Here is a 23644-nt window from a genome sequence, read left to right as displayed (position 1 = left end):
TGTACACATACACATAGGAGAGTGTTTGAGAATATTTGTAGAAAAATGTAGAAAAAAGATAATGGAATATTTCCATAAACTTTTCTAAGCCTCTTCCTATATGTGTGTGTATATTTTGAATGATTTTAGAGTAGTTGCACACATTGCTTTCAAAGTAATGTAATTTAAAAAATGTTTTTAAGGTAAAATAATCTTTAAAAAATCACTTTTATCAGATACCTCTTACCAAAAGTAGAGGCAACCTTGTATTTCACTTTTCATTTGTCTTGTCCATTTTAATTATTGTTCGTGAGGTCCTTTTCTTGTTGTTCTCTGGAGAATATTGTATTTTGTAAAAGTATCCATAGTAGTTTCATGTCTTTTCACATCAGCACCCGTTGCTACAACATAAAATAGGTTTTACCATTATGACATATTAAGAGAATTTTGCAAGGGACTAAATTCTTACTACATAATTTTCATTGAAAACTCATTTTCAAAATGTAAATATTTGCATTTGAATAATTGAATTCATTAGATGTCCGCTTCGTAAAATGACATGATTTCAATCGCAGATTTTGATCATGACCAGTTTGTCTCCTTTCTGTTCAGTGTCCTATGGAGTCTGTGGGCTGCACGGGCCCATGTGCTTACTTATATAGAATCTTCTGACTTCACAAATCCAAGAGTGGATTTCACTGAAGGAGCACAGTATCCATGAGATGTGACCTCTAGGGAAGGGAGGGGGGTTCAACTCAAACAAATAACATAGGGGAGGAGCCTAAACTGTGGTAGATTCTGATAGCAAATTGATATTTCTTTCAAGCTATGAAAATGGTATGGCCGTATTTTCATTGATGGGATTTATCACCATCCTTAATGTCTGAGATTAACACTAACTTTGACCAGATCAATTCTGAATGCTTTCCCCAGTTGTCTTGGAATAGGGATCAATATTGCCTAGCTATAGCAAGACTAGTTCTTGAAAAGTTTACTTTTGTTCTGTGTGGTTGTTAAAGAGAGGGAGTGTGTTAGACAGGGTTCTTAGAGAGATAAAATCAAATTGCTGATACTTTAATATATTTATTTATAAAGATAATTAGCTGTATGACAAGAAATGAACTGTTACATCATATACAGATAAATATATAATTCAAGAAATGAACAGTTAAGTTATAAAGCACTACAAATGGCTCAGTGCAACTCACTCCCATGAGAGAGAGTTGTGAGAGACTAGCAGTCCTTCAAGTCTAGTCTGCTGCCAGATCTCCCTCTATTTATAGAGAGAGCTAGGATATCTCAGCACAGCAGCCAACCACAAGGCAGATCACCAACTGTCAACCAACCACCAGTCCCAACTGCCAGTCCCCAGCTCCAGTGATGTCTTAAAGGGACCTCAACTTAAAGCGACACAGTCCACAGGCTAGGCATCCCACAGGTAGTGTAGCCTATAAATTGAGGCACAGAACAAGCAAGGCAGCGGCACACTGGTCCGATGATCAAAGAGCAAGAGACAAGAAAGGCGAGGCTCACTGAGCCATTTATCTCTCTGCCCTTTAGTTAATCCCACTTGTGTTTATCGACCAGGCTGGCAAAATAAACTATCTCAGGGAGCCAAAGACCTTTTAAGCTCTCTCTGCTCAAATTGATTGTGTTGTGGTCAGAAACATTAACTGCATTATGGAAGGGTCATATATAGCTTTTTATGCATGGCGTTTATAAAAAAATTTTAATCTTGGGTGTATAAGCAAATGTGGTGAAGAAAGCTGATGGTGCCTGGCTATCAAAAGATATAGCATCTGGGGTTTTAAAGGCTTGAAAATAAACAAACGGCCATCTAGCTCAGAAGCAACAAAGCCCACATGGAAGAAGCACAGCAGCCTGTGTGATCATGAGGTGTCGATGGGATCAAAGACCCAGAATAAAAAATCATATCAATATGAATGAAGGGGAGCGTGGAATGGAGACCCAAAGCCCATCTGTAGACAATTGGACATCCCCTCACAGAGGGGTCACAGGGAAGAGATGAGCCAGTCAGGGTGCAGTATAGCACCGATGAAATGTACAACTTTCCTCTAGTTCTTTGGTGCTTCATTTCCCCCATTATCATGACCTCAGTTCTGCCTTACAAATCAGATTAGACCAGAACATGTACACTGCTACAGATAAGAGCCCGCAACACAGGGAATTCAGGATAGATAAACCCCTCAGGGCCAACAATCAGAGTAGAGACACCAGGAGGATTAAGGGTGAAAGGTTGGGGGAGAAAGGTGGAACCGATCACAAGGATCAATCTATAACCCCCTCCCTGGGGGACGAATAACGGAAAAGTGGATGAGGGGTGACAGAGGATGATGTAAGATATGAAAATAACAATCTATAACTCATCAAGGGTTTGTGAGGGAGGGTGGGTGAGGGAGTAGGAAGAAATGGGGAGGTGATATCAGGGGCTCAAGTGGGAAGAGAATGCTTTGAAAATGATGATGGTAACATATGTGCAAATGTGCTTGACACACTGGATGAATGTATGGATTGTGATAAATATAAGAGCCCCCAATAAAAGGAAAAAATTTAATCTTACATAATTATCATAAAATGAATGTGCAATCATCATAGAAAACTATAAAACTCTTCACAGTATTATTGTAAATGTGATATATAATCATCTTGGAAACATGAAAATGTAAGAGAAGTCTAAGGAAGAGAAATCGCTCATACTGCTGTAACTAAGCAATGACTATTTTTAATATTTGGATTTCATCCTTCTTACTTTCCTATATATTATTTATATCATGTTTACATACGTCTTACTTTATATATTTGTTTTAATTGACAATTGCTCTGTCTAGTTTTTTTCTATTTTTAATAGTCTATTTTATTGTAGTCAATAGATACGTAACAAACTATTTGCCTTTTCAACATTCTCCATGTTTGTAGTCAGTGACATTAATTATGCTTATCATATTGTTCAACCAGTACCAATATCCATTTCTAAAATTTCACACTACTTTTAAAGAAGCTTAATGCCCCTTGCACAATAAGATCTTTTCCCTCTCACTCCTACCCATCCCATACATTAATAAGCTCTGGCTTTTATAAACTTGCCTACCTAGATGTTTCAGATAAGTGAGATCATATAAGATCTGTCCTTTGGTGGTTGATTTTTTTCACATGGCACAATATTTTCAAGGTTCTTCCATGTTGTAGCAGGTATCAAGCCTTCATTTCTCTTTATGGCTCTGTTCCATTGTCTGCATGTGCCTCAGTGATCAAGTCATCTATTGATGGATAGTGAGGCCATTTCCCCCTGAGAAGTTGTGAATAGCACATGACACTAGTGCTTGACGGCAGCTGTGTTGTTGCTGTTGTCAGCTGCCATCAAGTCCACTCCTGCTCATGGCGACCGTGTGTACCACAGAAGGAAACACCACCAAGTCTTACACCACGCACACATCATGCTTATGCTTGAGCCCGTTGTTCTAGCCACTGTGTAAACCCATTTGGACAAGGGCCCTCCTCTTTTTTGCTTCCCTTCTACTTTGTCAAGCATGATGTCCTTTCGTGGGCACTGATCTCTCCTGATAGTATCTCCAAAGTATGTAAATAAAGTCTCACCCTTCGTGTCTCCAACAGGCATTCTGGCTGTACTTCTTCCAAGACAAATCTATTTGTTCTTTTGGCAGCTCCTGGTTCTTTCAGTATTATTCACCAGCACCGTAGTCGAAATGCATTGATTTTTCTTGGGTCTTTCTTATTTACTGGTCAGCTTTTACATGCCTATGAGGTGATTGAAAACACCTTGGCTTGGGTCAGGCGCACCTTAGTCCTCTCAAAATAACATCCTTGATTTTCAGCACTTTAGCGAGTTCTTGAACAGCAGATTTACCTAATGCAAAGTGTTATTTGGGGTTTTATTAAGAAGTTTTATTATCTCAACCACATTTAATTTCTGCCTATAAGTATTTGTTCTTATGTGTTTACTAGACTAAGAAGTCTATGAGTTTGCTTCGTGTCCAGAAGAACTGGATATCATTAGTTGCAAGATGATTTTCTTTAGCACGAGCATTCACAATGTGCAATACATAGTAATTCTTATTCACTTGAAATACAGCAATTTGTTCCTGTCAGTGGAGGACAGGTTTGTTGTCTTCAGTTGCCAGGTTTTGTTTTTGTTGGCATGCTCCCCAACACAAATTGAATGGCTGACAGAAATCTATTTGTGTGACAGTTCAATCTAGCTAAGTACCCTCTGTTGCCTAACGGTACAATTTGGGGTCTCAAAGATAAAAGCAAGTGAATGCCAAGCTTGTGGCAGAGCTTCACCTTGCAGATAACAGAGGTGCCTTTTAGGCCTCAGGTCCACGCAGCAGAGACAAAGAAGAGATGCACGGCAGCGTTCTTCACCGTAAAAAGAAATGGGAGTAACTAACTCATGAGAACAATCAAACAGCTGATATGAAATGAGCTTATGTTTGAACTTAAAGAGAAATGTGGTCTCGACTTGTTGCTTAGCATTTTTCCTATAGTATACTGGGTTTTGTCCCAGGACTTTTATAGTGTAACATCCCCACTCTGAAATAAGTGGCATCTTTAGATTCTTTTATGAGTTGATGGGACAGAGGGGTCACCTTTTCTCCCAAAGAGGAAGGCATGAGACTTTGTATTTATTGGCTTACTTCTGCCTCAAAATGTGTTGCTCTTTTCATCGAAGTTGCCCCCAGAATGTAATTTATCTATAAAAAGAAAAAGGAGATAAATAATAACTACAGTTAAAGGACAAAATTGGGCCTAGAGCATAAGGTAGCCTTTGGAAATCTGGCTACACACCCATAGTGGATAGACTGAAAAATAAGAGTTTAAGGCAAGCATTAGGTTTTGGTAATTGGTTGGGTTTGTGGGTAAGGAAGAGAGTTTGGACAATAAGTAGGTTCTCATAGAGAGGGATAACACCACCCATTTCACTTGTGTGTCTGTCTGTGGTAAGTCTGAGATGCCTTTAGGAGGTCTAAGCTACCCAGCAGGTCAATGTTTGTATTTGTGAGTAAAATACGCACATGGCATGCCTTAGACCTGGTGTTAAAGGTCTAGGCTTTGCCAACCTCTATGTGATAATTAGAAAAATGAGCATCGTTGAAATGGATCTGAAGAATGAGGAGGGAGCCTTTTCTGGGCAGACAAAGGGAGGCATTCCGATGACAGACACGGAGAGAGACCTACAGGATAGGAAGAGCTCAAGGGAAGAAGATGCTTTAACTGCTGAGGAGAAAATGGGAACCCTGTCAGGGAGCACACGGAGGGCAGATGAGATGCTGCTGTTGCTAGTGCTGTCAAGCTGGTTCCGCCTCATAGTGAGCCCAGGTGCAATAGAACAAAGTCCGCCCAGTCCCGACCATCCTCACCACCATTGCTCTGTTGGAGCCCTTTGTTGCAGCTTCTCTGGCAGTTCACCTCCTGGAAGGTCTTCTCCACCAAGCATGATGTCCCTTCCAGGGACTATTCTCTTACTCCTGTCCTCTTCTGAACTAGCCTGACTTTCTGGCAGTTCCCTTGTTGACATGCTGCTACAACAGTTATTAGATGATCAGCATTTTACTTATGTGTGATATTAAAGGATATTATTGGATAACACATTCTGTTAAGTCATCTTTCTTTCTTTTAAGCAAAAGAAAGAAATTTTTCTTTTAAGCAAAAGAAGAAATTTATTGGAGCCCATACAGGAAACCCTAGAGGGGCCCAGCATACCCTACTGTGTAGGCATGCCCAGGCAAAGGGTCATACCATTCACTGTATCCCCATGTCCCAGAGGGACTCCCCTTGAGCCGAGCCCCAAAGCCCCAGGACTGGCTGGGGGTGGGGACGTGGGCATCTTTCTTTGGAACGAGCACAAATATACATTTCTTCCAGTCAGTTGGCCAGGTAGCTTGCTTCCAAATTTCTTGGCATAGTGAGTGCTTCTAGGTTACATCTCTTGGCTAAACATTTATTTATTTTTATTAAATTCTTTTATTGGGGGCTCTTACAACTCATCTCAATCCATACATTCATCCATTGTGTAAAGCACATTTGTACATACATATGTTGCCATCATCATTTTCAAGTCATTATCCTTCTACTTGAGCCCTTGATATCAGCTCCTCATTTTTCCCCTCTCCCCCACCTACCCTCCCTCATGAACGCTTGATAAATTATAAATTATTATTTTCATATCTTAAGTCATCCACTATTTTCCTTCACCCATTTTGCTGTTGTTCATCCCCCTGGGAGGAGGTTATATGTTGATCCTTGAGATCCATTCCCCCTTCCTCCTCCCACCTTCCCCTCCCCCTCCTAGTATCGCTGTCCTCATTATTGGTCCTCAGGGGTTTATCTGTCCTGGATTCCCTGTGTTGAGGACTCTTATCTCTAGCAGAGTACATGTTCTGATCTGGTCAGGTTTGTAAGGTAGGATTGAGGTCATGATAGTAGGGGGAGAGGAAGCATTAAAGAACTAGAGGAAAGTTGTATGTTTCATTGATGCTATACTCCACCCTGACTGGCTCCTCTCTTCTTTGTGACCCTTCTGTAAGGGGATGTCCAATTGTCTGCCGATAGGCTTTGGGTCTCCACTCTGCCCCCAACCCCCTTCACATTGGTATGATTTAGTTCTGGGTCTTAGATGCCTGATACCTGATCCTATCGACACCTCATGATCACACAGACTGGTGTGCTTCTTCCATGTAGGCTTTGTTGCTTCTCAGCTAGATGTCTGCTTGTTTATCTTCAAGCCTTTAAGACCCCAGATGCTATATCTTTTGATAGCCAGGAACCATCAGCTTTCTTCACCACATTTGCTTATGTACCCATTTTGTCTTCAGTGATCATGTCAGGAAGGTGAGCATCACAGAATGCCAGATTAAGAGAACAAAGTGTTCTTGCATTGAGGCAGTACTTGAGTCAAGGCTCAATGTCCATCTGCTATCTTAATACTTAACAAAGACATATTAAGTACATAGATCTATTTCCCTATCGTAATATATAAATATATTTACATATGTACATGCCTGTATTTAGACCTCTGTAAATGTCCTGTGCCTCCTAATCCTTTCCTGTATTTTCTTTTACTTTCCCCTTGTGAACATTTCAATTGCTGTTCTGTTCTTTTTAATATGTATATAATTTTATTGGGGCATCTTACAACTCTTAGCACAATCCACATATCCATCCATTGTGTCAAGCACATTTGTACATTTGTTGCCATCATTGTTCTGAAAACACTTTCTTTCTACTTGAGCCCTTGGTATCAGCTCATTATTTTCTCCTCCCCGCTCCTTCCCTCACGAACCTTCGATAATTTATAAATTATTATTTTCCCATGTCTTACACTGTCTGATGTCTCCCTTCACCCACTTTTCTGTTGTCCATCCCCCAGAGAGGGGGTTATATGTAGATCCTTGTGATCAGTTCCCCTTCTCACCCCTACCTTCCCCTTCCCCTCCTGGTATGTCTACTCTCATTATTGGTCCTGAGGGGTTTATCTGTCCTGGATTCCCTGTGTTTCCAGCTCTTATCTATACCAGTGTACATCCTCTGTTCTTGCTGGATTTGTATGTTAGAATTGGGATCATGATAGTAAGGTTGGGGGTAGGGGAGGGGGAGGAAGAAGCATTAAAGAACTAGAGGAAAGTTGTATGTTTCCTGCGTGCTATACTGCACCCTGACTGACTTGTCTCCTCCCTGCGACCCTTCTGTTAGGGGATGTCCAGTTGCCTACAGATGGGCTTTGGGTCTCCACTTCACACTCCCCCTCATTCACAATGATATAATTTTTTGTTCTTTGATGCCTGATACCTGATCCTATCGACACCTTGTGATCACACAGGCTGGTGTACTTCTTCCATGTGGGCTTTGTTGCTTCTGAGCTAGATGGCCACTTGCTTATCTTCAACCCAGATGCTGTATCTTTTAAAAGCCGGGCACCTTCAGCTTTCTTCACCACATTTGCCAATGTACCCGCTTTGTCTTCAGCAATCGTGTCGGGAAGGTGAGCATCACAGAGTGCCAGATTAAGAGAAAAAATAGTTCTTGCATTGAGGGAGTACTTGAGTAGAGGCCCAATGTCCATCTGCTACCTTAATACTAAACGTATAAATATATGCACATAGATCTATTTCCTCATCATCATATATAGATACATTTACATATGTACATGCCTTTGTTTAGACCTCTATAAATATCCTTTGCCTTCTACGTCTTTCCTCTATTTCCTTTTAGTTTCCCCTTGTGAACATTTCAATTGCTGTTCTGTGAGTCTTAGAGCCTTGTTTTTTTAGCAATGCCTTCAGTACACTTTGGACTTCTTTCTTCAATACCATCAGCTCTTGATCATATCTACCTGCTAAAATTATGGAATGTCAACCATTTCTTTTGATACAATGACTGTGTGTATCCTCAAATCTTCTTTTGATGCTTCCTACATAGTTCAATATTTTGCACATAGAATTCTGTAATGTTGCCACTCGAGGTTTGACTTAACTCTTCAGTTCTTTCCGATTGAGAAGTACAAAGCAAGTTCTTCCCTTTTAGTTTTCCAATTCCAGGTCTATTTACATTTCATTATAATATTTTGCTTTGTATTCTTGATCCACCTTTGAACTTCCTGTTCAGTTCTTCTACTTCATCATCTCTTCGATCTACTGTAACTTTTCTACGCCTAGAGCAAGTTCCAGAGTGTCTTTTGACACCCATTTTGATCTTCTTGATTATTAATGACCTTTTGCTTTCTTCATGTATGATATTCTTGATGTCATCCACAACTCTTCTGGTCTTCAGTCATTAGTGTTCAGTGTGTCAAGTCTATTTTTGAGATGGTGTCTAAATTCAGGTGAAATATAGTCACATTTGTATGAAAAGGGAAAAACAAACAGAAACTTTCTAGCAGAGACACTTGGAAAACTTGTCTTAGGCAGGTTATCAAAGTCAACATCAATTGTGATAAGTTAGGCTGATAGAATGACCTCTAATATGAACCCAGAACCCCAGCCTAATTTCGAGAAAAATAATAGACAAATATCAATTGAGAGATATTCTTCAAAATACCTGACAGTACTTCCCCAAACTGTCAAGATCATTAAATCCCATCAAGTTGATTCTGACTTACAGCGACCCTATGGAACAGAATAGAGCTGCTCACATGGCTTCTTTGACTTTTATCTGTGCAGAGGGCGATTATCACATCTTTCTGCACTGGAGCAGCTTGTGAATTCAAATTGCTGACCAGTTAGCAGCCTGCACTGTAATCACTGAGCCCCCATTGTCCCTTGAAACTAGTCTATAATTAATAAAAATGTACCAATACTTGTTCGTGAATTGTAGCAAATGTACCTGGTGGCGTAATGGTTATGCATTGGGCTGTGATCAGCAAGGTTTGCAGTTTGAAACCACCAGTCAGAAACCACAGTCTTTCTCCTTCTCTACTCCTGTAACAAGTTACAGTCTGGGAAATTCACCGGGCAGTTCCACCCTGTTCTGTAGGGCTGGCATTGACTCGAGGGCAGTGAGGTAGTTTTTTGAGTCTTATACTAATATACAGCACTAATAATGGAGACTGGGTGTGGGGAATGTGGCAATTCTATGTTACCTTACTTTTTTCTGTAAATCAAAAACTACTGTGAAATGAAATGCTTATTTTTTTAAAGTGACCATTGGCTTTGACAACTATGAAGTAATTGGTGATCTTGAGTTGTCCTGTGACCTGGTAGGGAAGATACTAATGTGTAGTAATTTATGCAGTGACTAGGACTCGAATGAATGGAGTTTGTGAGTGAGTGTGTGATACTCTTTTTAACAAGCTTGGCAGGGCCAGAAAAATAAAGAGAGGATGGGTATTAGCTGGGAAGACTATCATAGGGTGAAATAGCTTTAAAATTCATAAGACTGTGACCGTCATGGTGCTGTGAGTTAAGTGTTAAATTGCTAACCACAGGGCTGGAGGTTCAAATCTATCAGTTGCTTCACAGGCGAATAGATGAGGTGTTTCCAGTCTCATAAACCCTAGGTAAGGTTACTGTTGATCAGAATATGGATTTTATTTGGTTTTGGACACACTTAAAAATGCTGATCTGTAACCCATTCTTTTTTATGAGTAAATATTTATTGAGTGATAATTAACATATTACTTAATTCAGTAATTCAAATCATATCTAGCCCGTGCAGTCATCCTCACAATCAACTATGAAACCTTTTATTTTTGTACCCATTAGTATTGGCTCCCCATTTCCCCCTCTCCCCTTATGTGCCCTAGGCAATCATTCATCCAGTTACTGTCTTCCTAAATCCACCCACCCCAGCTTCTCTATTCATATAAACATATAAAACAAGGACAAAATTTTTTAAAAACCATTAAAAAGACCCAGCAACTATGACCATATAAAACAGAGAAAGGGCTCAATCTGAATAAAAGCAGAAAATATTTTTAAATTAGCATAAATTCAAAATGGGTTCAAAGGTTGTAACCCATTCTTAACTTCTTATATATTTTAATATTTTATGAAAACGTAATTAAATCTTAATGGAATTTTCCCATGAACTTTGTTTTAAGACATTTTTACGTGTCATGATCAGACCATTATATTTAACAGTCAACAGCATGCGTGCCCCCCAAAACCCTAAACCACTACATTAAAACCCTCTGTTGGAATGCTTTACTCTTTCCATAGGACAGAGACTAAAATAACCTGTTACTCAGTTAGTCACAGATATGCAGGGCTCTTTCGCCCACATACAGTAGTGTACAAAACATGTCTTCTATGTAACAGCTATGTCCTGCCACTACTGTGCGTGTTGGCTGAGTTCACAAATCCGTTGTGACCTGTAGCTTCCCCGCCACTTCTCTGGCTCTCCTCTCATGCTAAGCTTTGTGTCCTGGGAGTCATTAAAGTCTCGGCCAGTGCCATACCTACTGCTGCTGCTTGAATCGCCACAGCCACCTTGATTTCGGATTGACCGAAAGGGTTGACCTCCACCACCTTAAGGGCCAGAGCTGCTGCCTCCAAAATTTCCTTCATCAGTCCAAAATTTGAAGATTGATTGTTATACCAAATCATTGTAGCCTCTGCCCCCTCCAAAACTTTTTCCATCGTTATCAAATCCATTGTAACTGTGCCCACTGTTTCCATGTCCACCACAACCAATTCTGCCACCAAAGCCCCAACGTCCACTGACGATGTCACTCCCATCACCGCCACCTCCAACAGGGCTTTCCTTTCTTCACAGTTGTGGCCACTCATAGTGTAGTATTTCTGAATGACGATCTTATCTACAGAGTCACAGTCAGAAAAAGTTACAAAAGCAAAGCTCCTCTTCTTGCCACTGCCTTGATCTGTCATGATTTCAATCACTCAGTTTTCTCATATTGCTCAAAATAATCTCATAGGTGGTGCTCTTCAGTGTCTTCTTTGATTCCACCACCAAAGATCTTTTTCACCAGTAAATGGGCACCAGGCCTTTGAGCATCTTCTCGTGAGACTGCCCTCTTTGATTCCACAACTTCCATCCACCCTCCTGGACCTTGCATTTATGGGTGCATCTACCTCTTCTACAGTAGAGTAAGTGGCAAACTGCGTGTTTGGGTCTCTCATTACCACCGTCTGAGTGCCCCTCATTGGTCACAATGACACCGCAGACTCTCATCTGTTGTTTCCAAGCTCACCTCTCTGATGAAGACATTCTGAAGCTGTTGGGGCTCTTGAGAAGACTCTGACTTAGACATGACAGGTGTGTGTGTGTGTGTGTGTGTGGCACTGTTGCTTTCTCCATGCCATCCTCAGGCAGAAAGCTTTTTTGAGACTCCTTCATTTTTAACTAACAGTTGGGAATCATCCAAAAAGAACATTTTATCTTATGAATCAGGCGTGAGAATTTATATTTACTTCTTTGCAGTTTACATTTTGAGTCACTCTAGTGTAGAAATAGTATTCAAATATTTTCAGGGAAAATTGGAACATAATGGATTTTGCTGTCGTGCCTGAACATCACAGTGGTCCTGGCTACATCCAGCCATAAACAGTAAAAGATACATTGTACACATGTGTATTATGAACACTGTAATCTCACCAGAATGCAGCATATTCTATAGTAGAAAATCAGGCCCAACAGAGGTCTAAGGGTAAATACCCAAAACTAAAAATTATAAAGATGATTGTCAATGACATGATTAATTCCAATCTAGAATATTAAGTATTCTATTCTACTATATACTGGATAGTAGTCATTAAATCATATGGATGAGCAAGCAATTTTTAACAATGGATGTGACCTCTCTGAGACATTTGAGTAGATTTTTGTTGCTTTGTAATGTAGCCTTTGAAGGTTAATCTTGAAACACATCTTACGTCACCCTCTTAGGTGTGGTTGTGACACCCTCTGAGAGCAGAGGTCTTAGTCTATCAAATAAAACACTTGACCTAAACAAACACTTAACCTTGGACTTATAGATTTATTGTTTTCAAAATTCCAGATGTGGACAGCAATGTATATGTAAAAGTTCCTCTTTTAGAGGAGGGTGGCCAGTGACAAAAATCTATAGACTACTCCACTTCCCAGAACTATGTGGTTGGTGCAGCCAGCCTTGGTGTTTGGGAACAAGCAGTAAAATGGCCCCAGCCTGTCCGTGCTGATGGAGAGAGCACTGGCCTTGGGAAGCATGCCTGCCTTCGTCTTTCCTAGTCATGAGGCCTTGGGTTGCTGGGTTTTTTTAAGGTGTCATTCAGCTGATATTGACTCATAGGGATCCCATGAGATACAGTAAAGGAGTCACAGGGGATCTTCCAGGCTGTAATCTTCATGGGAGTGAAGGTCTTTCTTTTTCTCCCCATGGTACTGCTGGGCAGATTGAAACTGCCATCCTTTCAGAGCACAGCCAGACACATAACCCTTCCCGTCACCAAAGCTCTTTGGATGGATCACTCCTTTCTCAGAATCCTTCATCTCTAAATCTGAAAGACGGTCTAGATCATAGGTCTCAAAACTTATTAGTCCTACCGCCCCTGTGTTAGTCCGGGTAGACTAAAGAAACAAATTCATAGACACTCATATATACCTATAAGAGAGAACTTTATATCAAAGAGCAATTATACATTAAGAAAACATCCCAGCCCAGTCCAGTTCAAGTCCACAAGTCCAATATTACCCTGTATGTTGATACTAGTCTGTAACTTCCTCTTTAGACTCATGCAGCCATACAATGATGTTGAATGCAGGAAGATCACAGGCCAGTGGGTAGAAAATCTTGTGGATCCAGTGGCAGTAGAAGCATCTCAGCACTGGCAAGGGGTCTCCATGTGGCTCCTCCAGCTCCAGGGTTCTGGCTCCATCAGTGTGTCCCCACGTGGCTTGTCAACAGGAATGCCTCACAGAGAGTGTCTGTCTGGCCGCCAGTAAGCTGTTTATATCCATAGCACCTCCTAATGAGGTCATCAAGTAGCGACCTGATTGACCTCTTCATAAGTTGACAGGAGATTATGTAACTGCCACAGCCCCTTTTCAGAAAACAAAAACAAAAAATCACTCAGTGTCTCTCGCCCCCTGGCAACTAAAAACTTTTGTATTATAGCCTATAATCCAGGATGATGTATAGGTAATCTGCTTTTATTGCCCCCCCCCCAATTGTTCTAATGCCCATCCCCCCAGATGGCAGTATCACCCACTTTGAAAAACAGTGAGCTAGAGGGCATTCCCTGTCAATGTCGCAGCTATCCACTTTGGTTTTTATCAGAGACTTCAGTGTCCGTTATGCAGAACCCTCAGGGCCACTCAAGATCACTTGCTCTTGGATATCTGGATCAGTTGAATTCATGGCTTTGGAGAGATTTAATGGAACTCTCACCTTTTCCTTCCAGTGTTAGGAAGGTTACTGGAAAAACGTAGAACTATAGACATGTAAAAATGCACGTGCATTATTTCAGTAGTTCTTTTGAAAATAGAAATGAGGCATCTGTTGCATAGCACTTGTTTATCGGAGTATCATTTTCCAGTGGGAGTCTGTTGTAGGGCAATTATATGTCATGAACAAGCCAAATAGTAAACATTTGGACATTTGTCTTTCAAGTAGAGTCAGTGGAGTTATTTTATTTCATACTCAACAAGACTTTGAAGAATTAGATTTCCCCTTCTGCATATGCTCGCTTAGCACTATCCCAGATGTTGTCAACAGCATTTGGACATTCTTTCATGAGCTAATTTTTGGAATGAAACCATTTAATTATTGACTGACAAGCTAACACGATTCAGACCATCCCGCTCCGCTGTGTGCAGTAGCATTGTAACAGCCATTAAATGCGAGCATGTGCAAGCCAGTGGGGCCAGGTACTGACTCTTGTTGCATTTTAACACGTTCATGCCAGACTTCAATTTCATGCTCAAGGTTAGAACAGGGCTCCAAACTGGTTCTTTTCAATCCAGTCATGGCTGATGCCAACGAAGCAAAACTGGAATACACCTGAATTTGTAAAATGTGGGTGTACTGGAATGATAGCTCAAATGGGAACGATTGTGGTCTGTGTCATGCTAGAAACCCAATCTCCCTCTTACAGAATACGGACAGTATGTACATTGCACAACAACCAAATCTCTTGACTGGCAGAGTCCGAAAGAACGGTGCCCTACTCGATGGTGGTGGCCGACCATGCCATTGTGAATATGTGTCACTCTCCACGATCCTGACAATAATCTGTTCTTTCCCATCAGACTCCTGGCAGAGCTCATGCCTCCTCTTTTGAGTCTACCATTTCAGGGCTCCCACCCATAATTTTTCCTGTTCCAGTTACTATTCTACTTCTTCCAAATGTTAAAAATTAGACGCTGCTCTAGTTTCACCATATAGACCAGAACCGAACTAGCTCTAACCAGTATGCAGCTCTAGCTTAAAAATTCTATGGGAGGAAATAATAAAATGCAGATTCGTGATTTCTAGCTTCTCTGTTTTGCAAACCACTGAATGATGTCAGTGTTCCTGGATGGACCCAAGTCTCCAACAGCTTGGCACAATACTCTACTCATAGCTAGAGTTGTTGCTCCATGTGGATTGCCTATGAGTTTGTGTGAGTCCATCTGGTAGATATACACATGTAACTTCATTTTATGCCTATTGTAGCTAAACGTTTTAAAGTAATTAAAAGGCATTATGGCATTATTTATATTTTTTATTTAGAACCAAGACATAAATATTCAATGCAGCTATGTAAAATGTTTTTGAAAATATCAGTAATCATTATAAATGAGAGTGATTATAATTTTAAAAAAGGCAATTTGAAAATTCTAAACACTCGTTCCTGGTGTTGCATGCCAAAGCACAAAATGACCTATTTTGGAGTTCTTGTGCTGAATTGCTTTTTCTGCCTGTTGTAGCCTGGCAGGACAGGTCTGTGTTTCCCCATGGGTGGCTTGCATGTGGTCCGTTGCTCATAAGCTATGACAAAGTGTTCTCCCTTTATTAATGCTATCATATTAGTGGTGTGTGACATGGGCACTTTCCAGTGAATGAGCCTGACCTTTAATTCATCCCAGGAGCAAGTGTAAGTCATGTTTAGTGGATTGATTACTTAGAAAAACAGGTTGGCTCTTACTTTCTCCAATAACATACCGTATATACTTGAGTATAAAAGCCAACCTGAATATCAGTGGAGGCACCTAATTTTACCACAAAAACTGCATTAAAAATGTGCTGGAAAACTCAGCTTATACATGAGTACATACGGTAAATAGAATGCAGTCAGTGTTTGCCATAGAACATTTTCCAAAACTTTTAACACCATATAACAAGGAGTTGGGTGAAACAATGTAATAGAATTACTAGTTTACACCAGACGAACTTTGTAAAACAATGTTTGGTATATATTTGCAAATCATTTTCTTGGAAGAAAATGGACAAACAAAAACTGACTGCCATTGAGGGGATTTTGACTCATCACAATCCTTGGGTAGAACTTCCCCTTGGGTTTCCAGGGCTGTAAATCTGTACAGGTGTAGAAAGTCTCATCTTTTACCCAAGGTGCAACTGCTGGGATCAAACTGATGACCTTGTGGTTAGCAGCCCAACACCTAACCCTGCATGTCCCAGGGTGCCCTCATTTACCTGTGTAGCAGTATACACGATGATTTTATTGCATACTTCCCAGGATCACGAGGTAACATTTAGTTGAGCATCTTTTGCAGGGTTATCATATCCATGGTGTTATGCAAAGACCTTATTTGTGGACAGCACATAAGCCCCCTTGCAACAGCCACATGAAATAAATATCAACCAGGACAGCTTTACAGACGGGGAGACTGCTGGGAAGAAAATGCAAATCGTACCCCAAAATGTTTTCTGTGGGTTTTTTGCCTATGTGTTTTCCTATTGACAGTTCCCCACAGAGCGGGTGTTTACCTAACATTACATTTTGCCTTTACATAGTCCGTGTAGTAGGATTTATTTCAAACTTCATCACACTTTGCTAGAAATTAACATGGTACAGATAACAGATATATAAGAATTCAAGAATTCCGTAGTTTCCCCTCCAAAATGTAACTACCCCCCTGCCCTAGATGGATGAGACACTTTAAGTTCCAGAGCAAGCGTGGAGGGTGGTGAAAAGCTGCAATTGACCATGGCAGACTAGAAATGAGGCTCCAAAGGGCGTGCTTTGTGCCAAAGATGGATGCATTTTAGAACATGCCACCTGTGCATTACAGAAGCATGGTATTATTTAATTAGAACCAAATGAAATGAGGTAAGGAATGAATGCCAGCAAGCGTAGTGCCTGCTAATAAATAAAAGTTCACACTCTTCGGTAGATATCCAAAAATGTTCATTATAATGGGAGCAGTTAAATTCTTTAGCTATGAAACCTAAATTATTTTTAAATAGATGTATCACCTGGTAACTTTGAGCATTATGAAATGTTTGGAGGCTGAGTCTTATGGTAGAAACCATGGAAAAGTCCAGCCAGACGGGTTAATTTGTTTTAAACCTATGGAGAAATCTATTAACCGTTTCTTCTGTAGACCAATTTGATTAGGACTTAGGACAAGCTGTTCTTTCATTACTTAGAAAAACCATAGCGCACTTTGTATCAATTATTTGGCTGTCTGCAGCACATAGATTAGAATAAAGGGCTTTCTTAGTGTGTGTGAAATGTTGTGGATTGCTGACTAGTAATTAAAGTGCGGACTGGAGACAATCAGGCCAAAATGGAATGGGAATGTGAAAGTCTTAATTCTTAGATACAGATGCTCGAAACAGATTGTGCCGAGCAGCGACACCCTACACAGTCATGGCGTCTTTGCCGCCCGCCCGTGTAAAACTCACGTGCAATGCCTTACAGATGGCTTCCTCTCCCATGCCTTGTGATGTAGCTGTATGAGTATTAATTTAGTGAAATATCCTGTCTGCCAGGTGTGGGAACGAGCTGATTTTATTGTAATACCAGATCATTACTTAATTCATATGCAACAGAGCTCCGCACATGGAAAGCATTATAAATCTATTTACAATGTGGCTGGTCTGATGATAACATTGTATTAAATTCCCAGGTGAGGCAATTTAAGCAATCGCTTTGCCATGTGCACGCCATGGAAATTAAATTCTCATATACGCTTTAGTAATAAACCAACTTCATTGTTAGGCTTATACGAGTGGTGGGTTGTCGAATCCTCATTGTGGTTTTGTGCACCCCAATTTCCCATGTAGAATCCTCCAGGAGGTGATCCCACAGATCACAGTTCTTAATTAGTTTAAGCTAAGTTAATTCGTTTGGCTTCTCCCTTCACAGGGCCTGTCCAAGAACGCGTTCAGTTCAGTTGGGAAATGTGAAGGCTCCAGTCAAGTAGATAGATTGTCTCAAGCCAAATTTCCCAACAAAACTGAGCAAGTGTATCTGTTTGAACCTGGCCTTAAGAAAATCACCAGCCGGGAAGCAAAAGTTCTGTTCATCTAGGGAGTGAAAATAGCCTTGAACCTGAAATTCTCACCTTCAAGACTCTCACTTTTGTCATCAGTGTAAAACAGCCATGCAAATTCTTTGTGTCCAGCTTCTTGGAGATAGAAAGCAGTTGTGGATCTGCCTGGTACTTGTATTTTCTATACTTCACTGGTCTGTAGATTCTCTGTCCAACTGTGTTTGGTGCACCTGAGTGTGTTTTTCTAAGGGAATAAGCTTTACACAGACACACAATGAAGAGTGAGGAATGCTTTCACTTTAACACCGGGGAGGGGGCACAGATTGCCAGTTAAAGCTTTGCCACCCTTCTGGCACAGACCCGAAACTGCAGTAGATTATAGACTGCAGAGCGCTTCTGTCGTCTCCAGAAGCCACAGAGAAGGCACCCGTAGACAGTGGTAACTGACAACTAAGACTAAAAATGTTGACAATTTCTTGATTTGCCTGGTTAGCTTATGTATAGAAGTCATTAACTATTTATAAAATGCATTATGAATTGGGTTCCTTCAAACCGTAGCTGAGTGTGTGACATTTCCAGCAGAAATTCTTAAGGCTTGCAGTTGGCTAAAGTACAATTTGGCTAAATACAATTGATCATAACGTAAAGACATTTCAGGAGGGTTATCAAGTGACAACAGATGTGTCTCAGTGTCATGAACTTTGGAACCCCCAAATTAAAGTATCATGTCATACTTTGTCATGCAGAATCGGGTGTTTGAAGGCATTTCATGAAAGGCACAGGAACTTTATGGGTGTTTTGGAAGAAAGTCACCCATAAATAAGTAGTCTGTCAGCCAAAGGAATTTGCCCTGTCTGGTTTTCAATTAGTGGAGTGATAACCTTGCAAGTTAAATGATGGTTGATTTGCAATCAGCTTACTTAAATTTTCAAGCCTGAGAAAACTGGGAGGAAATACCAAGATGGAGCATCTATGTACAATCCTTAATAAAACAGAGGCGCCGCCCCCTAGTCCTCCCCCAAATGGATCTCAGTGGTAAAGGGTTCGATTTTCAGCCCTGGTGTGTCATTTTTATAAGCAACGATGGCTGGTATTTGAAATGAGTGGTGGTCTTTTGCATTCCTTAAGAGAAATCAGCTCTGTCAGACAGCGCATTGTACACTTAGCGTATCACTGGCTTAATTATACCCAGAAAGCCACCCAGAGGACCAGGTTTTACCTTCCTGATGGTAAAGAATGACACTTAGAGGGACCTTGCTTCTACCAAGGACACACCTTGTCCAGTTCTTCTCTGTTTCAGAGCGTGAACACGTTTTAATTGCTGGTTTTCAGCAAAGGCTTCTACCCAAATGAAGATTGAATAGTCAGGGATTACACACTTGCACTTTCCTTCTTCTCTTGATTTACAAGAAATCCACATAAGAATATGATGTAATTGAACAATCAATGCTAATTTGTTGGTAATTTTGGTGAAAAAAGGGAGAAACAAATACAGTCTCCATGTGATATTCTCGCATACTGTGGAGTGTTTTAGTCCCCCATAGTGATGAAATGAATAATTAAAGAGGCAGCTCTGATACCACGGCCTGTTTAAAGGTTCTCATTTCCTTTAATGCTGTAAACGACTTTTGCTCAGCTAGTTTGAAACTGCTGTACTGGGGATCTCCAAAGAGGCAGTAGCAAGGTTTGGCTGGCCCTCACCGTTGTAGTGAGGCCGGAAAGAGCACATCCTTCCAGGGAGCTCTTCTCCCTACAATTCAGGATGAAGTCAGTAGAACTGACGAATTAATCGTACCACCCGTGACCGCAGTCAGAGCCGGGCAGTTCTAGATATGCCGTTTGCCGCTGGTAAGATGTCCAGCATGCTCATGTATGAATGGGTTGGGCCACTCTTGAATTTACCAAAGATGTGATCGAAGCATCTTTTATGACCTCGGGCCAACGACTACTCATCACCACGCCTTCTCTGCCATGGTGTTGGCTTTATTTCTTCCAGTGGGCATCACCAGTGGGCATTTTCACAGGCATGAGACAAACATTTGTGACAGAGAAGGAGATGGGGATGAGGCTGGGGCCCAGGTAGGTCCAGGAGGGCATGCCACCATCTTCTTCAGCCTGAAATATTCTTTCAGTTTTTAGACAGTTTTCCTCAGGGTATCAAGGGTAATACAAGGGGAGGACATTTGATGTGGTAGAAAGACCACCGAGTTGCGCCACACCACCCCCCACCCCCCACCCCCTGCCCCCTGTCCAGTTCGAATCTCTATTCCAGCACGGCTCCATTTAGAGTTCATGGGGCTCAGAGGTTTCTGTCTATGAAATCAGGGGTTGTTCAGAGTTAGTTATTTCTACTTTATGCTCCATTCACCCTCTTTCAACGTGGGTTCCAACACAGAGGCCCCACAGTACCAACTCTCCCGTGGCAGTGAATAGTTTCCCTCTTTGGTTCTTACGTGCTTGCGAGAAGCAGAACATGGTCAATGAAATGATGGCTTGTGTTTTGTGGCTCAGATGCAGACGCCCTGTTGTCTATTGGCTAGCCTCATTGAAAGTCCTTTTAAATACAAATAAACCCACTGACTTCAAATCGATTGAGTCATTGAAATCTTATAGGACGGAGCAAAGCGGTTACAGAGGGTTTCCACACCTGTACATCTTCACGGGAACCGCCAACCTCATGGCCATTGCCCTCCAATCCCTGCCATTGAGTCAATGCCGACTCATAGAGACCCTGTAGGTTCAAGGTCGAAGTGCCCCACCCTATAGGTCAGGGCCCCTGTAGGTTTCTGAGACTTCTGGAGTACAAGACTTTTCTTTGTCCTAAGGTGGTTTCAAACTGCCAGCCTTCCAGTTAATAGCTCAATGTGTAAACACTACACCAGTAGTCTTACAATTGCCAACCTTGCCGTTTACTGTGTAGCCCACCGTGCCACGAGGGCTCCTTTAAATCCTAATGAGGTTTTATGGTTAAGGTGTGCTTACTGGATGGCAAAGCAGTGTTACCCATTCACTAGTTAAAAACCCAGAGATTATCAGTGGTCCCTTTCAAATGACAACACTGATTCAGATGGCGGCCTCGCAGTAGACAACTCTAGACTGAAGACCCCCAGTGAGAAAGATTCTATTTCCCTGTGTACCATTAAACATATACATATATATGTATACGTGTGTATGTGTGTGTGTGTGTGCACACAGTTCTTCCCTAGTAACTTCAAAAACAGAGAAGGCAACAAAATAACTCACAAACCTGCATTCTGGCCTGAGACAGTAGTGCTGAAGTGGGATCTGAGGCGGGCCGCTAGCTTCCCAACTAATTTTGAGAGCCTTTCAGATGTGTGTACGCTTGGATAATTCATAGACTGCTTGCAGATACGTCCCTCTGGCTTTATAAGTATGGGTAGATTTCATATCAAACAAAATTTCAGTGTGTGAAATGTTGACTCAGCTCACTTGCTTTTATTTACTGGGAATGTAAAATGTGGACTCGCTGCTTACCTTTATTTGCTTGGAGTGGAAAATTGTCACACACACACACACACACTCCCAGGACTTTTCTGTAGGCCATTATTTATAGAGGACACGGAGACATGAAAATTAAATGCTGAGGAAAGGATGGGCTTTTACATTCCTTTTTTCTAGTTAATAAAATCACAAATGTGAAGGAAATATAGATGTGCTTTTTATTCCAGGCATTCCAGACAGAGTAGTTGGAGATATTCTAGAGAGAGAGGTTTTTTGAAGACATGAATTGTAATCTCCCATTTCCCGATGCATCTTCTCCTGTGGTAATTACAATCTGGCTCGTTTGGCCAATAGCTAGCTATGCAGACGTATTCTTTCAGTATAGTGGCCTAATTTGAATGGCTCTGTATGGGGTAATCTACAAGTTCTGATCCATTTATTAATATTAATCGAGTCCTCACACAATGCAGCATTTTCTCTCATTATTGTCATTTTTAAAACCTTCTGATTTACATTCACGTTTTTAAGTTCCCTGGAACTTTCTGCAACTTTGGTTTGCAAATTTTCGCCAGTAGGTTTCCATTAGGGGGCTCTCGAGGTTTGAGATGATCAGCCTTGATTCCAATAATGCTGCGCAGCCTTTACTTTCTAACGTTCAGCTTGCTCTCTCTCTGTTTTGTTTTATAGAAAAGGTCACGGATCGCCTACAGTGACGAAGTACGGAATGAGCTCCTAGGGGATGATGGGAATTCCTCGGAGAACCAGGTAGAATGCTAATCAGGAAGGCCCGGTGGGTGGCTGGAGGGTGAGGGGGTCAGTGGAGCACTGGGCTCTCAAGCTGCTCCTTAACAGTATTAGCAGCAACTCATGTGGAAGCGATACTGTTTAATGCAAAGCTGGAGTCTTAATCAACTTCAAAATGTTTCTTGGAGATCTTACATTTAACCCTTTACCTTGTGATCACTGTCTGCTATCTTTAAAAAAAATCTTTTCTTCTCTCTTCTTTATTATTTAGTACTTAAGGAATAACTTGAAACACACTGTTTGCAGACCAAGCCAAGGTCTTCACCTCAAACACATGTAAAAGGAATAAAAAAAGTACATAATGCAGCTTTGATAATAATGCAGTATAATTAAATCAACACTTGCAACAAAACAAATGAAAGTAAGCCTGCCCAATTCAACAGGGTGGCTCAGGCTCCTATTGTGTCGCTGTGTGAAAAAATATATATTCACGAAAATATGCAGATTGTAAGCACCAGGGTGGAACTTGAATGGCCGTATAGGGGACCTGCCTCTATGAAATAAACACTTTACTGATCGTGATGACTGGAAAAGTCCTTCTGCAGGTGTGGATATGCAAGGCAGACAATCCGATGTCTTTTCTTCTTTATTAAAAAAGAAGAAGAACCTTAAACTTGACTGTAAGTTCTCATTGGATCACGCAGGCAGAGGCTTATTAAAGTCTCTCATTTAAAACTGCAAACCTCTTTAAGCTGTGTGGATGGTATATGTGACTTAAAAAAAAAGCTTCAAGAACCTCAATATAGATCTGTTTAAAAATAAGTGAAGACAATCTAAGAGACTGATTTTCTTGGAAATTTTAAAAGAAAATAAATGATAAGACACTTCAGAAGCAAGACCTGAATGTATTTATTATGTTCCTTTGACAGGATAGCAAAGATACCTAAATAAAGATGAACATAACTCGTCCATTGAGTAAGTGAAACCAAACATTTTAATAAGGGAGTAAAACAGTCTACATCAGTACATATGGGGGAAGAAAAAACCCAGGCTGATTGTGCGTACCATCAAAATATTCTATTTCTTTATATGCTCATAGAGTATTATTATTGCTCTAATGATATAAGGATAGCATGATAATTTAAGTCCCCCCTCCCCCACAAAAATAGAAAGGAAAACTGAGAAGACATGTTGAGTGGTTGATGTGTTTGTTTTTGCAAAGATTCTCCCCTTCTACATGGGTACTATCAGCTTGAGTTTAGACATGGAAACATGTTGTTTAAGATTTGACTTGGGATTTCAGCCTGGCTGATTGAAATGTGAGAATAGCTAAGGGGAAGAGAAATAGGGAGCCCATCAAACATACAAGGCCAATGTGATAAAGGGGTTTTACTCATCATAGATTAAATAATGTGAGGATGAGAGGAAAAAATATTTTCTTTCTTTTTTAAGGGAGATATAGATTGCTCAGACCTCTTGATTGAATCACAATTTCATTTCCTATCCTTATCTTGTTCTTAAAAAAAAAAAGTATAGTTCCCATGCC

At 40.8% G+C, this 23644-nt stretch overlaps 1 protein-coding gene across 5 annotated transcripts in view; it reads left to right on the top strand.

The window, feature by feature from the left end:
* Positions 1-23644, top strand: part of VTI1A (vesicle transport through interaction with t-SNAREs 1A) — a 400746-nt gene that overhangs the window by 75166 nt on the left and 301936 nt on the right. For all 5 annotated transcript variants that reach the window (XM_004700923.2, XM_004700922.2, XM_045291213.1 and 2 more), the window contains exon 4: positions 22042-22119. In XM_004700923.2, coding sequence (XP_004700980.2) covers positions 22042-22119 — 78 coding nt within the window. The remainder of the gene's footprint in view (positions 1-22041; positions 22120-23644) is intronic.

This window comes from Echinops telfairi, unplaced genomic scaffold, assembly GCF_000313985.2.
Source record: "Echinops telfairi isolate 266 unplaced genomic scaffold, ASM31398v2 ScPeMD7_70;HRSCAF=299, whole genome shotgun sequence".
NCBI classification, from domain to species: domain Eukaryota; kingdom Metazoa; phylum Chordata; class Mammalia; order Afrosoricida; family Tenrecidae; genus Echinops; species Echinops telfairi.
Note: the sequence above shows the minus strand (reverse complement) of the source record. Positions and strands in the feature narration are given on the sequence as shown.